Here is a 21,289-nt window from a genome sequence, read left to right on the forward strand (position 1 = left end):
CTTGTGTGTTTTTTTTCCTGCATTTTTATGATTTTCTGTGACCATTGGGCCACTCTGCTGTTTTTTAAAAAAAAATCTGGATTTGAATTTCTGTGTGGTGGGTGGCTGGGGGAACAGTTGAGGAGGGGATTCTTCAGCAAGAAGCAAAGAGTGGAAGAGGAACCTTCTTCGAGTTGTCCCCCAGAGTCTTAGAAATGTACTGTACACTTTGTTGATTTTTAAATGTTTTTCTGTCATGTTTAGAAACTTAATTTATTGTTCCTTCAATTTTTGAAATGCTCTTTACAGTATGTGTGACTTTAAAGAGCACTTAATAAACTCTTGTTGTACCAAATTTGGCTTTGTTTGGACTTTTTTTGACCATAGGAACGCATTAATTGAATTTCAATGCATTCCTATGGGATTTCGTGCTTCGCAAGACAAAAAATTCGCTAGACAAAAAAACTCGCAGAACTAATTAATTTCGTCTTGCGAAGCACCACTGTAGTCTGTTATTTACCAGTGTTCATTAAAGAGTAATCAGAGCAAGTTTGAATTAATCTCAGCTGAGAAAGGCTACTTAAAATGGAGTCTAGCAGGAGACAATCAACCATCAAATACTAACTTGGTATCCCAGTCTGAAATCGTTGAGGTAGGGATTATTGTTGTGTCTGTAGCTTATGGGATCAGGAATCTTTTCCAGTTTTCTAACAACCCCTTAACAACATTTTCTTTAGAAGAATTTTCTGCTCTCATTGCGTCAGTTGATTGAACTGATAACTTTGCTCTGATTTCTTTAGCTGTAGGCATATTGACTGAGACAATACCATACACGGATGTTTGATACTTATTAAACACAAATGTCTACTTGCATTATTGATAAAAAGAATTCACATACACCAAATTTAGAATGAAGAAAAAAATCCTAAAGAATCCAACACTGTGATAACTAAGGTTGCATCCAGACTAGTTGGGGGTTTTTTTGTGGGGGGGAGTATATTCCATAACATGTTAATTGTTCTGTCATGCTTCCCCACTCAGAACCCAATTTATCCTCTATACTTACATCAATAGGTATTGTGAAAGAGATAGTCAAGATACTTCAAGATTGGATTACTGCTCTATGTGGGGCATCCCTTGAGCTTGATCTGGAAGCTGCAGTTAGTGCAGAATGCTGCGGCACAATTGCTTGCAGGAATGAAACCCCATCAGCATGTAACACTTCTGCTGGAGCCCTGTGCTGGCTGTCAATTTGCTACTGGATCAAGTTCACAATTAGTACTATTACAATTAGTATACAGTGGTACCTCGGGTTACTGACACTTCAGGTTACAGACGCCACTCACCCAGAAATAGTACTTCGGGTTAAGAACTTTGCTTCAGGATGAGAACAGAAATCACGTGGTGGTGGCACAACAGCAGTGGGAGGCCCCATTAGCTAAAGTGGTGCTTCAGGTTAAGAACAGTTTCAGGTTAAGAACAGACCTCCGGAACGAATTAAGTTCTTAACCAGAGGTACCACTGTATAGAGCCCTTAACAGCTTGGGATCAGTTTACTTGTGATGTGACTTTACCTCATATATGCCCACTTAGCAGATTTGATCTGCAGAACTGGGTCTGTTACAGGTGCCACATAATACTCCTTTTACATTTGTAAGAAATGAAATGTTTAGTGTGGCAGCAGCAACACCAGGCAGGGACCGTCGACTGTATTCATTTTGGCACTATGGAAATTTAGTAAGTCTATTGTTCTTTACCCTTCATGATTAGTTTATCTCATTGACTTTGTCTTATTCTTTTAATATGCTGCAATATAATCTTCTGGTGCCCATCAATCTTTGTCCTCACAACATGGTCTGCATTATAAAGACAGGGATATGAAAATCAACTTCAGAAAAGATAACATATAAACACTGGACTGCAGAATAGTGTCAGCAGAATGTTGAGTGTCAATATTGAACATGTAATTGCTAATTCTTTTTGGGGGAAAGTTATTTTTTTCCAGAAAGGAAGACTAATCAATCAGAAAAGCCTTCCCACTTTATATTGTCACACCCTTCTTATCCATGAATGCAAGCTACCCATTAAACTTCCTTTTACTAAAACAAACTTCTGGGAAAAGGGGAGATTAGAATAAATCTGCTGAAAAAAAAGATGTCTTTAAATTGAGTCCAGTAACAACAAATATTTTAAGTACCGTGTTTTTCCGTGTATAAGACTCTCCCATGTACAAGAGACCCCCAGATTTTTAACCTTATTTTAAAGTAAAAAAACCCTAGTCTTGTACACGGAAAAGTAAAGTAATATTGATTTCTTTGTTCAAAGGCATTTTTAGCTACTCTTGATTTGATTTCAATATACACTATAAAGAGATATTTATTTAATTTTCTAGATTGTCCAAAAGAACGGACAGAATTCTAAAACCTTGTAGCTCATTTTCACAACCCTACATTTGATAGAGGTTTGCAGTGTGCTTTTTTTACAAGCTTTGTGGGGAGAAGGTCGGGATTTGAGTAAAGGAAAGGCAGGTTGGAAGGAATGCACAATGAACTGCAAAGCAGAAGATATGCAACTCAGTACGAATAATGTCATGGACTGGGATGATGGAAGAAGGTGGGGCCTTGAACTGCATAAGTTAAGGATCATTAGTCTGACAGCTCAAAGGATCATTACCCCACCCTGAACTTCTTTGAAGGAAATGGTGGAATGTATTTTGACTTGACCTATTAGTATGCTCTATGCTTAGTTCAATGTTTATATATGTTAAAATGAACTGTTATTTGTTTACTAATTATAAGTGTTGCAGTGATATTGCATGTATTATTATGCTTATGTATTGTTAGTGTATTACAGTATTGTATTTAAATTTATTTATTTTTTCTGAAAACTGCTGTGAGCACAGATTTACTAGCAGAAAATGCAATGTGCAAATAAACCGATAATGACAATGGACTTTGCAGTCCTAATGATGTCCCAGAAGTGGACTGGATTGCTCTTTTGACATGAATTAATTTAGAATTACTGAATTTTGTTATTCATTTTGTGAAAGCGGTTCTGACACACCCCTTCCTTCTTTTCCTTTTTAAAGCAATGGTCACTGTAGAATATCTGTTTCAAGTCTCAGTATTTGAAGATGTTGCTAGCACCCTTTCAACACAACTTGACCAGGTGCTGCTTAGAATAGTAAGGGAGTAAACTAGGTTATCATTAGCCGATATTCAGCTTCCTGAAATAAGCTTCCTCTTTCACTATCACGCAGTTAGCCGATGTTGAAATTAAATCGCTGGGTTTCTGAGGACAAACAGATCCAGCGAGAGATGTGTGGGAGACTTTAATTTGAAGTTGTATAACTCTCCAGCAGAATTCTCCCCCTCCCCAAATAATCTTAGAGTTAGTTTATATTTTTACACAGCTAGGTCCATTATTATTATCCATGAAATAGTGAACTCAACCCAACCCAACCCAACAAAGCACAAAATGTTTACCATGGGAGACAGCAAGCTGCCAAGAAGAGAGTTCTTTTAATTTAAAAATGAAAAATAATGTCACAGTTGGAGGCAAGTCAATATCTATATATTCCCCTCCCCCTAAAAATAGACTATTGAAGTTAGCTTATGATGAACATTAGCATAAAGTCTGATTCTCTGTATGGGTTACTCACTGGCTCCTTCCCTAACTGTATACTCATCACATGTCCAGAAAACAATTTTAGGAGGGATATACTGATGCCATGTGTGGGGCGACCCACAAATGGTGATTCTGTTTATAGCAGCTGGCACCACCCTGAATATTATGTTATGAAACGACTACCTAAACATCACTATTTATTACTAAAAAGCACTAATTCTGTCATGGTAGTACAGTTTGGCTTGTCCGAAAATTGCCAGAAGCAGCCATTAAAGGAAAGTAGAGGCAAACTGAGAATTTTATGTTTATCTTTCCTCCTGCCAAATATAACACTCTTCATAATAGTACTTATTAAAAATGAAAAAATCCCTAGGCAAGTGAGATGTAGAATAAAAGTATTATGTTTTTCTCCCACTACTTACTGCATTCACACTATACTGACTGCGGTCTACGGTTCCATTTACATTAGTAGCTTTCCTCTGGAGCAAATAGATTGCAGATTACCATATTTTTCCGTGTATAAGGACTAGGGGGTTTTTTACCAAAAAAATAGGTTTAAAATTGGGGCTCGTTTATACACGGGTAGTGTTGAAGGGTGTTTTCTTAATTTGGAGTCCCCCAAAATATCCTATACATGAGGGCATCTTACACATGGAAAAATATGGTACATGGGTCGGGGCTGGTCTGGACTTGTCAAAACAAGGCATTAGACATATGAGGATAATAATCCTGACCTCACTCATGGGAGAAACCTGCTTCACTCCCCACTCACAGTTTCTTCAACTATTATTAATATATGTATTTCTGTGGCATATGGCTTTCAGACCACAACTTAGGGGCAGGGGAAAAATGCATAGTTGGGCTTTGGCTTCATCTGCAACATACACAGATGTGTGTAAATGCATTGTTGGAATTCATTTCTATGCTGCCTTCAGCCAAAAAGCCCCTTAAGGGGACTCCCAAAGTCCCCTTATATTCTGTAATCTGCCCAGAGTGGCTGGGGAAACTATTATTATACCAGAGTGGCTGGTATAATAATAATAATAATAATAATAATAATAATAATAATAATAATAATAATAATACCAAAGGTCCATACACAAATACAAAATTCAAGTAAAAAATATATGGAATTTTCAAAAATTTGAGACAACAAAATCCCAACATTTAGAAAAGGCCAACAGCCAAATACATCTATGTTTCTGCCAAAAGGTAAAGGGCAGCCCCCACAAAAATGTCAGAGAGAGCAGGAGTAAACCCTTAGGGTCTCAGGCAGAGTGGTGTGTATTCTTGCCTGTACATACATTTGAACTTTAGCAGCTTTTACCCCGGCCAGCTTAGCTTTGAATTTGAATGAAGCACCCCCTAATAGGCATTATTAGGTCCTTCATGCTCTCTGCAGAAGATTTTTTTCTTCCAATCAAAGCAGTGGAAGTTTTTTTTTGTTTCTGTTTTTTAAAGATAAATAAAGAGTTCAACTTTTTAAAGAAACCATCTGCTGCTTTGCTTTAACAGCAACAAAACCACCCAGAGCTTTTTAGGCATGGGTAGGCAAACTAAGGCCTGGGGGCCAAAACTGGCCCAATCACCTTCTCAATCTGGCCTGCGGACGGTCTGGGAATCAGCGTGTTTTTACATGCGTAGAATGTGTCCTTTTATTTAAAATGCATCTCTGGGTTATTTGTGGGGCCTGCCTGGTGTTTTGACATGAGTAGAATGTGTGCTTTTATTTAAAATGGGTTATTTGTGGGGTATCTGAATTCGTTCACTTTTTTCCCCAAAATACAGTCCGGCCCCCCGCAAGGTCTGAGGGACAGTGGACTGACCCCCTGCTGAAAAAGTTTGCTGACCCCTGTCTTTAGTGCTCTCTGGGCAGCATTTAGAGAGCCCACCTTCTTGCACAGCCCATGGACCCATAGAACAGGAGTACAGAGATCTAGGGCAGAATTTGGCTAATGAGCCACTTCAGTGGAAGCCCTGCTCAAGGATGTCTACTTGTGCAATGGGGCTTTCCCCCTCTCCTTCCCAAACACCCCTTGAAATTGGCTTGGCAGGAAGCTGGGAGAACCCCTAGAACAGTGCACAGGGGGAGCAGAGAGGGAATCATCCCATATTACAAGCTGACATGCTTGCACACATGAAATATTTGTCATAGCTCATGACTGAATTCCACCCAGGTGCACAGAAAAGTAGAGAGTGGAGGCATACAGAATAACAGCAAAACAAGGCTTTGCAGGGCCGCTAGTCTGACTATGGGCACTTTTCTTGACATTGCACTTAGGGAGGGGTAAAGACAATTTGTCTTGTTATTCAACTAGATATTTTTATCAGAGAGGGAGGCCAAGAGAGAGACTGCTACCTGTGCATTCTGAGTTTAGTAGATCAATGTGAATAGAATCAGACTGTAAATCCCCAAACCATGCATATGTTTGAAATAGTGAAGATGTTTGCACATTATGCTGTTTAGCAAATGCACTTTGCTTGTTTTATTCTTCAGTCCAGAGCACATTTAATTTTTGGATGCCACTGCTAACAAGTAGCCACCAAATTCAGCTCATTAGCAAATCTACTAATTATCAACCTGGGTTCAAATAAAACATTTTTAGAAAATGCTTATGGGCTCTTAAGCATCTGCGGCATAGCAGTTTTAAAGCAAAGGCTGAAACAGCACAAAGAGCAACTGCTTACAACTGGTGTTGGCTGAAATTTAATCAATCTAAGCTAGAGTACTAGCTTTGTAGTCATAGATGAAACTGAAAGACAACGAAGTATAAAAAGTGCTGCTAAACCAGATGTGACTTGAGAGATTTTGGTTTATTAGAGCAGCAAGAGGTTTAGAGCTATAATTGATTGAAACTTTTTATCCCCCCCCCCCAGAACCACTTGCCACCCATTGACTTTTAGTCGCCATAATGTCCCCCAAATTCATATAAGTACCCATGCACTAGTATATATGCACAAGACATAGCTGAGCATGTCAAGCTACACCTATATGTTTTACTGCTGATCTACCATCCAGACAATTTATGAGTCCAGAGCTCTTTAGCTTCAGCATGCTCCTTCAGACAGTTATCTCGGTCACTCCTGGATTCTTAGCAAACTTAGGGTGTCCTGTGAGCATCAGTTGCAGAAACTGTGGCTTAGACACATCACTCCTTGCCTTTTGTCATCATCAAATGGTGCTTGAGAAGGATCCCACTTCATATGGGTCTGATCCTTGTGCTGAGAGCTTACATGGCCAGTATGGAAGCCAAATTATCCATCCACAGAAGGACAGTTCATTGGCCATTACAGGGGAAGTACTGAAGCTCAAAAGAGCATATGGTTTTTAGGCAAAATATGCCAGGTTCAATCTGCCAGCATCTCCAGGTAGGGTGGAAAAGATTCTTGTCTGAAACTCTGGAAAGCCACTGCAAGTCATTGTTAACAAACACTGAGCTAGATGGAACAATGGTCTGAAACCATATAATGGGATCTAAACTGGTGATGATCTTGGAGTTGCAGTGGATAACTTGATGATGTTAACCCAGCATGCGGCTGCTGTAAAAGAAACCCTATGGCATTCACTACCATGGCTTCTAGTGATGGCTGTCAACTTGGAAGGCTTTAAAAAGAGATTAGACAACTTCATAAAGAATAAAGCTGTCAATGGGTCCTAGCTATGTAACTTTTAAACGGTTGGAGGTGGTGTGGCTCTGCATACCAGGAGTGGAGCAGCAGAAGTGGGAGGTTGTGCTGTTGTGGTCAGGACCTCCATCTATGTGTCCCCGTTGTAAGTTAAGTTGGGTGTGACTTGTTAGCACAGTTCTTTATATTGAAATGTGAAAAGAACTCTCATTAAATTTTCAGTAAACGTACTTCTGCCACTTCTCATTTCAGGCCAAGGGTTTGATAATACAACAACAAAAAATCTGTCAACAGAAGCTGAAGGATTTGGCACTGGCTAATTATCCAACATAACTGAGAACAGTAAGTCACCTGCACAAAGAAGCCTGAAAGCATAAATTTTAATATCAGAAACTGAAACTCACTTCTAAATTAGGAGAGCGCAATACACCCAATGTCACCTTGGTACTATCACATTTTGCATTTCATAGTTTGTTTTTGTTTTTCTTCCTCTCTTAAAAGAGTAGCTTGAAAGATCCGTCACTTCAATCTGAATGACAATTTTATATGCAAGATTATTTGTAAAACAAATAAATACGTATTGAATTATAAACACTGGACAACATAACTCTACCATGAAAAGTTCAGGGTATCGTCCCAATTAGCTTGCAGTTGTCAGCTGACCAGGAGCCATAATGGTGTTGTGTGCTGCTGTTGTAAAAGCCAACCAGCGCACGACTGGTTGAATGGAAACAATAAATCGAACGTATGAGAGGCATTCAGAGAATTTCAGCTTAGCAAGGGAGAGCTGACATCAATAAATCTCACTGCAAATGACATGTGATTACATACACATGGCTTTAACAATTTTGCCTTGTTACATTAGATCACAATAATGCCAATTAAATGTAACATGGTAGCAATCTGTCACACATTCCCTGACAAGGCACTGAAATCCACTTCAAAATTTAATGTAGTTTTGTTTTTATCATCTTAGAATAAACTTATGAAACATTTCTAAATTGATCTTTAGCTCACTGCTAGCGCTTGGAAGGGATAAGTTTAGCATTCATCTGTCATGAAAGTCCCCAAAGGCTGCAATATTTGTTTGCTACCACAAGTATAATCCCAGCAGAATGCCAGATATATATGTCTTGTTAAATACTTATGTTAGGGTTTCCTGGAATACACGAGGGCTCAGTTGTCATTTAATTGCTTGCCCTTCTAAACCTTACTATAGCCTGTGCAAAGGCTTTCAGTGAATGAATGGATACTTAACAGAAACATTTTGCAGATCCCCTGCTCTACAAAACATTGTAGGAACAAAAGAAGAACCTTGCTGGATCAGAACATGAGATATCTAGTCAAGCATTCTGTTTCTTAACAGCTGCTGTCCATATGGTTCTCGCAGCCCACAAGCACGACATGGTGACAAAAGCTCTCCCTTGCTGTTTCTCCTCCGGCAACTGGAATTCATATATATTCTGAATCTGGAGATTCTTTCTAGTTCTCCCGGCTAATAGCCATTGATACACTATTCTCCATGGATGTTTTTGTTCCCTTTTTAAAGCCATCAAAGCCAGTGACCACTGTCATATCTTGCTGCAGCAAGTTCCATAAACTAACTATGCACTGCATGAAGAAATCATCTGACTGGCAGCTGTTCTTCAGGGTCTCAGAAAAAACCCCCAAAGACTCCTGCCAAGCCCTGTGATCCTTTCAACTAGAGTACCCTGGGATCTTAAATGTGGAAAATGTAGCATACTGCAGAGCTTTGCACTCCGTAGACTATGTAATAACACCTGCAGATCCTATCCCTTGATATAACTCTAGAGCCACTAACATAATTTTTCTGGGCAAGCATCCTGGGTGAAATATGTAGGGGTAAAGCTGGAAGGCACCACCCCATTTCTCATTTAATAGAAGTAGAACTCCCTTTGCCAATGTGTCTAGAGCAGGGATGGCTAACTCCCAAGATACTACTATCTACTCACAGTTAAAAATTGGCAGTGAGCTAGGGGTTCAGGTGAAAGTTGTTGAGCTTTTCTTTTTTTAGGAGAGCAAAACTTGTTGAGCTTCCTGGTGGGGCAGTAGATGTACCCCACCATTCAACATGATCTACCTGTTGAATGTGCCTAGTCTAGAGCATTCATTTTGGTTGCCCTTTTCTATTTTTCCATTTTTGATTCTTTTCTCTTTTTTGTAACTGCAAATGGAAAATTAAGATAGTGAAGGAGTTGTATCATTTGTCAGTTCACACATGCATGCACATCACTTGATTTCCCCCCCTACATTTGATTGCTGTACACTTGATGCCTGGCATCTGAATGTGTAAACACATAGGAAAGTGTGCTGTGTAAGGTCACACAAAAGTGAATCCTATGGAAATAAGTATGCGATGATGAATATGTACATATGGGAGTCATCACTTGATGAGCCAGCCATTACGTGATAAAACATGTGTCTGGATAGTTCATTTGATTAGAGTGTGGTGATGATAAAACAAAGGTTGCAGGTTTGATCCCCGTATGGGACAGCTGCATATTCCCACATTGCAGCTAGTCAACCTTTTTATACCTACCACCCACTAATGCATCTTTCTTGATGGTAAAATTTCCTTACCGCCCACCAGTGTTTGGTGGAAGGAGGATTCAGCTTATGCTGTAGAACCCCCTACTGCCCACCTAGAATCCTAAAACGTCCACTGGTGGGTGGTAGGGACCAGGTTGAGAACCCCTGGGCTATATGATCCTCAAGGTCCCTTCCTACTCTACAGTTCTATGAACCTATGAATCTATGAACATCTGAAGCAGTCCTGTGTGCTCCTCTCAGTTGGGGCACCACTAGAAATTATTCAGAAAGACTGGACAGCCACTTATTCATCTTTAATTTTCTACCAATGTTAATCAAAAGCAAGAAGCATAATTGGGAATAAGACTAAATATGATTCAGGAAAAGCAGGGATGATTGTCAGTATGAAATAGGTGAGTACAGGAACAAGGCCTATTTTCAGTTTTTAAAACCTCACTGTGCCTTAATTTCTCATTTACGAATTCTTCTGATAACCTCCAGAGCAAGAGTACCTCTTGGAAAAACTGTACATCCCAATAACAGTTTTTTTCCTGGAGAATTCATTCACATTACTAGAAGTGAAATTCTTTTTCACTAAAATGTCAGGCTAAATGCCAGACAGATAGCCAGCTTCTAGTGAGCATTCACCAAAAGCTGTTTTGTTTCATTTCCCCAAAGGCAAAGAAAACCTGACTCTGAGTAATGTGGCTTACTTCCACTGTAAGTCAGGGTAAACTCATTTCATCCACAAGGTAGTGAAATGAGAGTCTCCAGAGCAAATACAGCATTTGAAAGACAGTCCTCCCTTTGAAAATTAATGAAAATTAAATATTTGTATAATAAGATGGATATCTGTGTTTCTAAGATCTGCTCGCCTTGAATTGTGGCAGGGGAAGCAGGGCAGTACAGATGTGATGGGAGAAGAGAAAATTTAATATTAATATGAGTGTCAATAGGGCAAAGGCAGGGTTTTTTACAGTCTTATTCTCTTCTGATTAAGGCAAAATAGGCCACATCCATTCTTTATTCAGACTTTATTCACAGTGCAATGAAATGGTTGCATATATCTAATCTTCCACTCTGGGATTGCATACATCCTGACAGAAGGTTTATTTGGATATAATAACTGTTTGTTTGACTACAGGCAATTTCTCTGGGTTGAAGACCATTACTTGCACTGCACTTCAAATCTGACAGATTAATGGATCCACATAGCACGACTCTTAAGTTCAAGTATCTGTCAAGGGAAATAAATACCCAATTCTGATTTGTGAATTTGGAAAACACTATTCATTTTAATTTCATCTGCAGTGCTGAAAGAAATGTTCACAGTGGACCTAAAAGTCTCACTAATTCTGTGGGTTTTTGTAATGTACATTCAGCCGAGAAAATAAATACTGGAAGGTGAGCCACAAATTTAAAAAACTCTGCCGGTTGTGTTTGACAAGTAATTGTGTTGGGGTTTTATCAGTGATTAAAATCTCAGGTTGTCCAATGGAGATTTGCATCCAGATACGTTTTCAAAGTGCACCTTTTCTATGAAGGCTTATCCTTCTAACCTTCATTCCCAACAGCAATGAAGACTGAGGGTCAAACTACACCTTACACTAATGCAGAGTGTGTAGATATGTTTCCCTTTGAGAGAAAGGGTATAGCTCAGCGGTACAGCATCTCCAGTTACAGCTTGGAAAAGACTCCTTATCTGAAATTCTGGAGAGTGCAGACAATACAGAGTTGTATGGGCCTATGGTCTCAGTATAAGGCAGCTTCCTATACTCCTATAAAAGGAACTTCAGTCCTTTTGACTTAAGTAGTGTGATGCAAGGTTTGATCATGCAAACAAGGCAGAGCCATGCAGAAGCATGAATACTTACATGCGATACGAACGTAGGCCTTCCGGCTCTTCGTAGTACCTGCTGAGCTCCAAGCCACACACTGGCACCAGTAATCTTCTGGCCCGAAGAGTTCTTCAACTTGCTGGCGGGAAATCTCAATGCTGACTTCTCGAACAATGAGTCCTGCCAGAACACAAACAATATCCCCATATTTATTTCAGAATTGGGGGAAAACGCTGTTTGAATTGTTAACAGCAGTAGACATGGTGCTCGTTAGCATGGGGATGGAAAAGGCTGCATGACCTTACCTTTGAAGCCTACATGTTGTTGGGTGAAAAGGTTGGGTAATGAAACGAAATGGTTGCATACATCTTGGCTTTAGATACTCAAAAGGAGCAGAGTCGATGCAAAATGATCCTGGGACCTTTCTACACACTTTGAGGTCATCCCACACCTCTACACAAAGTGTACTTCTACACACTTTGAGGTCATCCCATACCTCAGAAGAGTCCCACCATCAAGAACTCCCAGGACCTGCTTTGCTGTGGCTTAGCTTCAGCTTCACTATTACCACTTGCATGGCCATCTACCTCCTTTAAACACCCAACCAATCACTGTGTTCTACAGGAGAGGGTCTCCTGCAGATACCATCCTATCAGGAGGTCCATTCCATGCAACGCCTTTAATGTGGTGGAAGATAGCTTTGGGAACTCCCATTAAATACCAGGCAGGCATCTTCTCTGCCTGCTAAAGATCTTCCTCCTTCAACAAGCCTTCTAAATGGAGAGTTTTATCCCAGTTGGCACGTGTATTGGATTTGAATTGATTTTATGAATGTGCTATTGTTGCCTTAAAATCTCTCTCTGTGTGATATATAAGTATTTTCATACATGCAATTGCTTTACAGGTTTTTATACATGTAACTGTTTTATATGTGTTTTTATTATATTGTGAATTGCTTTGGGGTGGCTCATGAGAAGTGATTCATAAATGAAATTATTATTGACGCTATCAAGCAGCTCGAACTTCCTAATTGTTTAGTCTGAATCATTTTTCTTGTAATTTTCTTAATTGTCTGCTTTCCTGGCTAAACATGCCCAATTCCTTCAACCTTTCCCCCCATAGGACTTGGTTATAATGTTAGCAGGAATTAAAGTGATTTAGAAATGGTTGTATTGGCTGGATCAGTCCTGGGGGAGACCAGCAGGGAAAGGAAACTAGGTTCATCTCTCTGGTTTCACGTTTGTATATAGTTTGGTAGCAGCACACTGTTGACTAAAGTTTGTTCCTTTTAATGCAGTCTCTTGCAAATATTATGCTGGCCTCCTGGTCTCTATGTTTGTTGTTCTCTGGCCATCTGGAGTTAGCACTGCAATGAAGAGTTAGAACAGTAGGCAAAGTCTAATTTTGCAGCTTTGCTCCTTGCACCTTTGAATGTCTGAAAATGACACTCCTTAAGATATTTTAAAGAAATCTGGAACACACCTTATTGCTATTGAAATACCCCCCAAGATTCACTGAGGTGTTACTAACATTTATCATTTCTATGATCAAAGTAGTTACAATATAGTTGTATACACCTTACTGAGAAAGTGATTAAGGCAAAGTGGTAGAGATAAATAAAGAGACTTTTACAGCATTTAATTCACCTAGCAACAAAACAAGGTTAATATATGTAGCAGATCATTCCCAATACACTGGACTTAATGATGCTATGTTAAATCTGGATATTTTAAAATCTGGAGCACTTGTAGCAAAATTCTAACAGAATTCTAATGCTGCTAATTTGCACTTTGAAACAGCAGATCAGTGATCACAAACATCAGTTATCTAAAACCACAGCTCCAAAACTTATCATTAAACTACAATTATAATTAAAGACTCAGAATGTCAAACAACTTTGTACATTTGCCCCTCAAAGTACTAACTAGCCTCCTCTTCCTGACCCATAATGGATTTTAAACTGGGAACCTGACATGAACAACCATTTTATAATTTAAAAATGTCCATAAATTCCCCACTCAAGCATCCACGGCATAACAATGCCCCCTCCCTTCTCAGACAAATAGAAATGCGACAATGTTTGGTGGCAGGTACCAAGGGTAACATCAGCTGATGTTATGTTTCATAATTTCAGGTTGAGTCTTGATGCCACTCTCACATTCAGGATTAATAGTCCAAGCCTACACATCTTTAATACTTCAAAACTAACCAAACAGGAAAGCATTAGAGATGTCAAAACACCACTCTACAGCACTTGTTCTCGTATTATTTTTGACAAGGGGTCGATAAAAGTGTTGCGTGAGTATGCATGTTAATATTTTAAAATGCAATTTCCAAAACTCCACACTGATAAAAGACTCAGACCCACATTGGGCCTTTTTCACCTCTGTATAAGATTGCTAGGAAATGTAAATTAAATAGTATCTGGATCTCAAAATGTGCAGTTTGACATTCAGCTAAACTAAGGGTTTCTGTCTGGGCTTTCTGCTTCTGTGTATAAAACAGTGGGACTGCAGCAGCCTGGCCCAGAGGTTTTCTACTGAGAGCAAACGGGAGTAACCTCTGGCAAGCCAGACACTGCATACAAACCACACAATCAAAGCACATCACCCCCTGCCCCGAACCCTTATCTATCACTAAACTATGTTTTCCAAGACCCTTCAGAAACTGCAGTTCCCAGGGGTGCCAACTCTATGGGGCTGAGCTGTCTTCGCCCTCCCAATATCTGTTGGCCGGGAGCCAACCCGCCTCAATGATAAGGAGGTAGAGGCGGCACAGAGCAAAGCGAAGTACAGCTTCAGTGGTCAGCTCCTCCTGAGCAACAAAGAGGAGGAGCTATGGGCCATTGAAGTCACACTGTGCTGGGTTCTGCACTCGTCCTCTTCCAAACGATGCAACTTCACATGGCATGCAATGGGCCTCCTCAATCTTGGCACCTTTGGTGGTTCCCATGATTCTTTAGGGGAATCATGGTGGGCTCTCCTTCCTTGGAGGTTTTTAAGCAGAGGTTGGATGGTCATCTGTCATGGATGCTTTAGTTGAGATTCCTGCATTGCAGAGGGTTGGACTAGATATCTCTTGGAGTCCTATCCAACTTTACAATTCTATTATTCTATGATTCAATCCATGTGCTTCAAACGTATGGTGTGTATGTGGCCAGAGTGTTCTTAAAGAGTGGCCCAGGGACCAAAGCCATTACAATGAGTCCCAGGTCTCTTGGCGCACAGTGGCGTAGCATGGGGGGTGCAGGGGGGGCCAGCCGCACCGGGTGCAACATCGGGGGGGGGCGTGCTCGCACTCTCAGCTCTCTGCCCCTACCTGGCTCACTCTCTCTCTCTCACTGCAGTGCTGGCTGTGCGAATCCGATCCGAGCCACCGGGTCGCCGCCCACTGTGGAGGGGGAGGTTGCCAGGCATGCGGTGCAGAGAGAGAGCGAGGGACTATCTGGGGGAGGGACAGTGCAGCGGCCGCCCAGCGCAGTGCTGAGCGCGGGAGAGAACCACACCAGACCAGGCAGCAGCAAGAAGAAGCTGGCAGCGGCGGCAGGTTGGGGGTTAGGGGGCGCAAATTACTTGCCTTGCCCCGGGTGCTGACAACCCACGCTACGCCACTGTTGGCGCATCCCACCCCAAAACTTTTTTTAATATTATGCTCCTCTGAAAGCCGAATCAAATGTGCATGTTTGCACATTTGATTCGGAATATTCAAATTATATGTACATTTGTGTCATGGGCTTGTCAAAGTCTTTTGAGGACCTAGCAATGCGCTGCAAGTTCAGAAAGATAGTGCAGATATGCTTAATTATATAGCACAGTGTGTCCTGGCAAGCAAAAATCAAGAATGCTCCTTATTTTTTGCTCCCAGTTTCACAGAAAAAAAACGGCAATTAATTACTGTCTGCATACACTTGCATACTGCCACTTAGGTTGTATGCCAATTCAATTTTTAAAAAGTCACTGCCAAAAACACCTTCAACATTATAACAATAGAGGGAATGAAGCATATAAATGTAGCCCAGTGTTATCTGGTGGGAGGGGAGGACTTAATGAGATGCACTGTACTGTTAGGGCCTCTGTTGTATGCCAGTTTTTGTTTTTAAAAGATTCATTATCCTTGACATTTTGCCAATCAAATTATGAACTACTTTGGGGGAAATGCATAATAGCATTTCACCTTGAAATTAAAAGACTGATAATATAGCTGCTGTGGTTTCAAGAACTGAACTGAGCAGGGACAGTGGACTGCAGACACAACTCTCTCCACCTTTTTGTGTATGTTCATGAGCAATTTCCACTCTAGGAAATGGTCCTTGTAATTACAGATAGGTAGCCGTGTTGGTCTGCCATAGTCAAAAATAAAAAAATTCCTTCCAGTAGCACCTTAAAGACCAACTAAGTTAGTTCTTGGTATGAGCTTTCTTGTGCATGCACACTTCTTCAGATACACTTCTTCAGTGTATCTTCAGTGTATTCTTCAGATACACTTCTTCAGATACACTTCTTCAGTGTATACACACTTCTTCAGTGTGTATCTGAAGAAGTGTGCATGCACACGAAAGCTCATACCAAGAACTAACTTAGTTGGTCTTTAAGGTGCTACTGGAAGGAATTTTTTTATTTTTGGTCCTTGTAATGTCTCCTCCCCTATGGGGAAACACAATATGCATTTTGAAATCTGCTTTAATTCTGAAGTGCAGTTGTTTCTAGGTTGCAGCTTCCTTTTTCCTTGTTTTCACAGGTTTAGCCTTGGCAGTGTAGCGTATTTATACACCAGTAGGCTCCAAATCAGTCTGACGAACTGCAACAGTTGGGAAGTGATCATTCTTCTAAATGCAAGCATGTATTTGCCTAATAGGTTTGGAAACGTTTTAATTTGATGTGAGCTACAGTTGCTGATTGTTTGTTCAAGCTGAGAAACAAATGTTTCTTTAATAATAGCACTTCTGTGACAACCTAAATGCCCCAGTATTGGTTTTACTTTGGTTTGTTGTAACATGCACCTGATGGATTTAATGCATTTGCAGAGGAGCTGGATGACCATTGAAGTCCTTCAGTTCTATGATTCACTGTCTAGATACTAGCAGAAAGGGGAGCTAATTTTTCTTGTAACCTCTGAACAAGAGTGGTCATAGCATAGTGGCTGCATTCAAGATGGGGCTTAATTTTCAAGGCATTCTTAACCTCCTCTTGTGTCCTGAGCACACCCATCTGAGGACATGTGATTGTAAGTTTAGGTCTTTATTGGCAAAGCACACACCAGCTCCTGAGGTAGAAGAATCACATGCACAACTCCTGCTAAATGGCTGGCTAGGCACCTCCTTCTTCATATCTGTTCCTAGACCTGACCCAGACAGGTGTAGCAGCGCCATGACAATGTCAGTATTTTCATCCCTCCCATTGCAAAGATCACCAGATCATGTTTGTTTTACTTTCTGCATCAGAGAAAGGAGAGGGTGGAAACCACTCTTCCAGACTTCCGTCCCTAGCACTGTGCTGGGTTTTTCTTTGAGCTGTCTAGAGACTAGGTGGCAGTATGAGAGAGCTGGCTTTCTCGTGCATGTCCGTTATGTTCTTTTGTTTTGTTTAACCAGTAGTAATAAAATTAGGTATGCAACGAAGCCTCCACTGTTTTGCTTCCACTGCTCTGCTACTATTGAGGTGCTCACAATAGTAAATGTGAGTCCACAGCACCAGGACCTGTTCCAGAGGAATGCTGTGCTCTGCTGTTCCTGCGTTCCTGTGATCGGAAGGTCAGCGAAGGTGCTCCTGACACCCAACTCATGCAGGCGCTGAAGACGTGGGCTCTATATGGGTGTATGGACAGACAACACCTCCATTAGCACATTTAAACCCCCTCTTCTGATGTGACACATGCAAGCAACTGGCAAGTTCTCCTGCACATCAGCTCCAGCTGCTCGTGTCACTTTAAGTCCCTCCTTGTCCTGGGAAACAGTGTGGGAGGGAACAGAGGAGATTCTAATGATATGGCTGTCTCTAGGATTACCTCTTCCACCTCTGTGCCTGCCTGCAATTCTTCCCCCGCCTCCTCTTCTCCCATCTGACTGCCTTCCCCCTTCCTCATGGTTGGCACAGTATTCCACAAATCACTGGCTTTTCCCCCAGTTCAATCTCCTGCCTCCTCTACCCACCCTTCAGACTCTTGCCTGTCCTTGACATCTTGTGGCACACCAGTACGGCTTAGCACACACAATTCTGGAAGTATTGCATGGGCATACGGACTGCCTCTCTCTAACTCTGCATGCATCTTCATAGATGTAGGTAATCAAGGGATGTGTTTCCAAATGGCACGAATAAATTTAAAAATGGCATAAATACATTTTAAAGAGTGCGACTTTAAATGGTATGATAATATTTTAAGATGCCATGAAAACCTGGAAATGTTAATTATATATACGCCTTGCAAACACATATATAATATTTAAACAAGTCCCAGCTTGTCTCTGCTTAGATCACAAGCTTGGCTTTTGAAAATGATCATGATTTATTAGCTATACATGTATTCAGTTAAGGTAACCTTGCAATGGTGGTTTGCTTCAGAAATATTAGTTTTCGGAAGTAAAAGAAACTACTTGTTGGACCAAATAACAAAGGGAACGGTACGGCTTCAGCAACTGGAAATGATATATTTCTCCAGTGTTATATCAAGTCAGCTAAGCTAAATCTTATTAGCCTTTGCTAATACAGTTGAAGTCCCTAATATGACAACACTTCCTAGGTGTGTTAGAGAAAATTTAATCTGTTAAAGCATCTGCGATGGCACAGAACTTATTGTGTGAGTGTATGATGTGATTTTGTAGACCATATGGAATAGCTAATTTTCTTTTCTTTGTGGTCATCTGGTGCTGTATCACAGACATGCTGCACATGGAGAATGTTAACTTAGGGAAGAGAACACCTGTGTAATATCTGAATGTTTGCTATTCCTTGCTGTAGAAGTTAATGCAAGTCCTTTTATGCTTCAGTAGTAGCCAGTATGCTGAGATGTTCTAAAAGGCACCAAAGGCCAGTACATTTAATTCAGGATTATGCCTCATTTTCCTCTTCCTAAGCATAAATGTATAAGTAAATGGTTTGGATCCAGAGAACCACAAGCAGAAGAAGGTTTCTGAAAGGTGTGGCTGAGTTTTGATCAATTCCCTTTACTACAGCAGCTCTCTGCGCCCCATCTAGCATCACAGAGGGTGGTCTCTCAGCCCTCCAGAGAGGCTTTATGGGGCTGCATAGGGCTGCAGGAGGAAGGGATAAGAGAATCCCCTTTCATAAACTTCCTTCTACTTTGGATCTGAGCCTATGTCTGCAAGAATACAGTCATGTTGACCATGGTTAAGCCTAGGTAGTATTGCCACTTGACCACAATATATGACCAGTTGAGGCCAATAGGTCAAAATAGGTCTCAATCCCTAAGAGTACATTTGTGGTGGCCCTATATTAAATACCATTCATTTTAGCTTCTCGGTTTTCGGACTTGTTTTGTTTTGTTGCACCTGATAATTAGAACCAGTTAGTAAGTGCTGAAACCATGTCCAAGGTTGGAGGACGATTGCTTCAGATGGTCAGTTTGCCAAAATATATCATTTGCCTCCACTGTAGGACAAAACCATGGCTGTTATTTCAGGAAGAAAGGGAGGAGTAGTTGCCCTCTATCCTGCCCAAGTTTCCAGGCATATTTCCATTTCTTGGAAGCATTGATATCTTCGACATGCTGAGTGACTATAGTCATAAACAATTAAAAAGGGCCTGCTGGGAAGGGGTGATGAAACTGAGCAGTCCTTGCCCACCAGGAGATCACTATGGTGAAAAAAGAAGTTAAAATGAGTTAATTGTTTCATCTAGTTCCTGGCAGACAAGAATCAGCATCACTCATCCATTTATACACCCAAAATCCACAACTGAATAACTGCCAGTAACCTCTGAGAGAAATCCAGGAAATTGCAAATTTGCATACATTAATATATTTGCATAAATTCAAACACCAGGGCTCAGAAGCATGTGCTTTCCATTTAAAGTTATGTCATAACAAACTTAATTGTAGGGGAATAATTGCATGAGTTTGCAGAGACCCATAGTGCACAATAAGTGCTGCGCGCAGTATAAAATCCCAGTAATTAAGAATTGGTAATGAAATGTCTTCTGCATTCGTTTATGGTACTGCTTCTGCTGTTTTTCCATGGTGAGCACAAATAAAGTCAAAACATCATGGGACAGAGAGGGAATTCACACATCCCCCAGTTTGAAAACCTTTACTTTCCAAAAGCAGAAAAGACACAATAGAGAAGCAAGGGCTGTGGTGGTAGAGCACATGCCTTGCATGCAAAGAGTTTGCAAATTCAATCTCAAACATTTCCAGGTAGAACTAGAAAGACTTGTGCCTGACACTCTGGAATAAACCAACTCTCTGCCACTCAGAGAAGGAACAATGCTCTGACTATAGGTATGGCAGCTTCCTATGCTACATAATTATGTATAATTATTTGAGCGGACAAGACCAACAGTGGGTCTAGTGATCAAGAAGGCATTTTCTGCACATGCTGTAGAGGGAATTGAGGGTCAGACAGAGCCCATCAATTTGGGAGGGTACCCCATCTAGGAGAAGGGAAATTGTGGGATATATTTGGGAGAAGAAATGACTGAGGAGTTAACCCTACACAAATCTGGAGTGGCGTCCCTAAGGCAGTTGGATGGCACCTTGTATGCCTCTATCTGGCAATTCTTGCAGTGAAGCTACTGCCAAACACATTGCTCTGCTTTCCTTTGGACCACATCAGTGAGGCTGGGGGGGGGGTCTTGTCATCTGGGCAGCCCAGGACCACCATACATATTGCCCAGGAAGGTCACTTTGGTGCTGCTAATGCACCTGAAAGAGTGATGGTTAGGGTATTCCCCATATTTCTTACATCTTTTTAATAAAATGAAAAAAGGGTAAGTACTGGGATTTTAGAAGCCATACCCTTAGAATCTAAAAACCATACCCTGTCTCCATTCTCATCCTAATATCTGTGTTGCGTAAGCTGCAATTCATCTCTGTACATATTGAGAGGCACCCTATTATTACTTTTGACATGACACAAAGCAAATCCATGGCACAAAATTGGCACATGATCCAGCAGTCTTCCTGAAGCAAAGCAGATCTAGGCTTGGGAAGCCAGCAAGTAGGACTAGAGTGAAACAGCCCTCTTCTCTCAACAACAAGTATTCAAGGCTTACTTTTTCCAACAGTGGAGGGACAACATAGCCAGCCAGCAGTCAGGGTCAGTGGCAAAAGGTGGCGCAGTGAAAGGCTCTTCCAAGCCCCTGTGATCTCAGCCAGTGCCCGATTTTGCTGACTGCTGGCATCGAGTCTGGTGAAAATCCCTCTGAGAAATATTACTAGTCCTGTCAAAGCTCTTCAGGCCATCTCCACTTTCCATGAATGTCTCACCAAAGGAGGAATTCCTAAATTCACTCCCACTTTGGCAAAGTTCTGGTGAATACTTAAGAGTATAAGAAAAAGAAAAAGAAAAAGACAGCACCAACCTGTTCATGTAAATAGACCAGCTGCCCACAACCTGAAGCCCTTCAGATCCACCAGACCTTGCCCAAATTCCCTGGTCCTGCCTCCTTTGTACATTCATTTGGAAAACTAAATGTGCATTTAACTGCCCTTACATA

The 21,289-nt window shown here is 40.9% G+C and overlaps 1 protein-coding gene across 3 annotated transcripts in view; it reads right to left on the minus strand.

The window, feature by feature from the left end:
* UNC5C (unc-5 netrin receptor C) overlaps positions 1-21,289 on the minus strand; it is a 317,114-nt gene that overhangs the window by 101,344 nt on the left and 194,481 nt on the right. For all 3 annotated transcript variants that reach the window (XM_083458645.1, XM_083458646.1, XM_083458644.1), the window contains exon 3: positions 11,658-11,801. In XM_083458645.1, the coding sequence (XP_083314771.1) occupies positions 11,658-11,801 (144 nt within the window). The remainder of the gene's footprint in view (positions 1-11,657; positions 11,802-21,289) is intronic.

The sequence above is a fragment of the Podarcis liolepis genome (assembly GCF_965112155.1).
Source record: "Podarcis liolepis genome assembly, chromosome: 9".
NCBI lineage: Eukaryota > Metazoa > Chordata > Lepidosauria > Squamata > Lacertidae > Podarcis > Podarcis liolepis.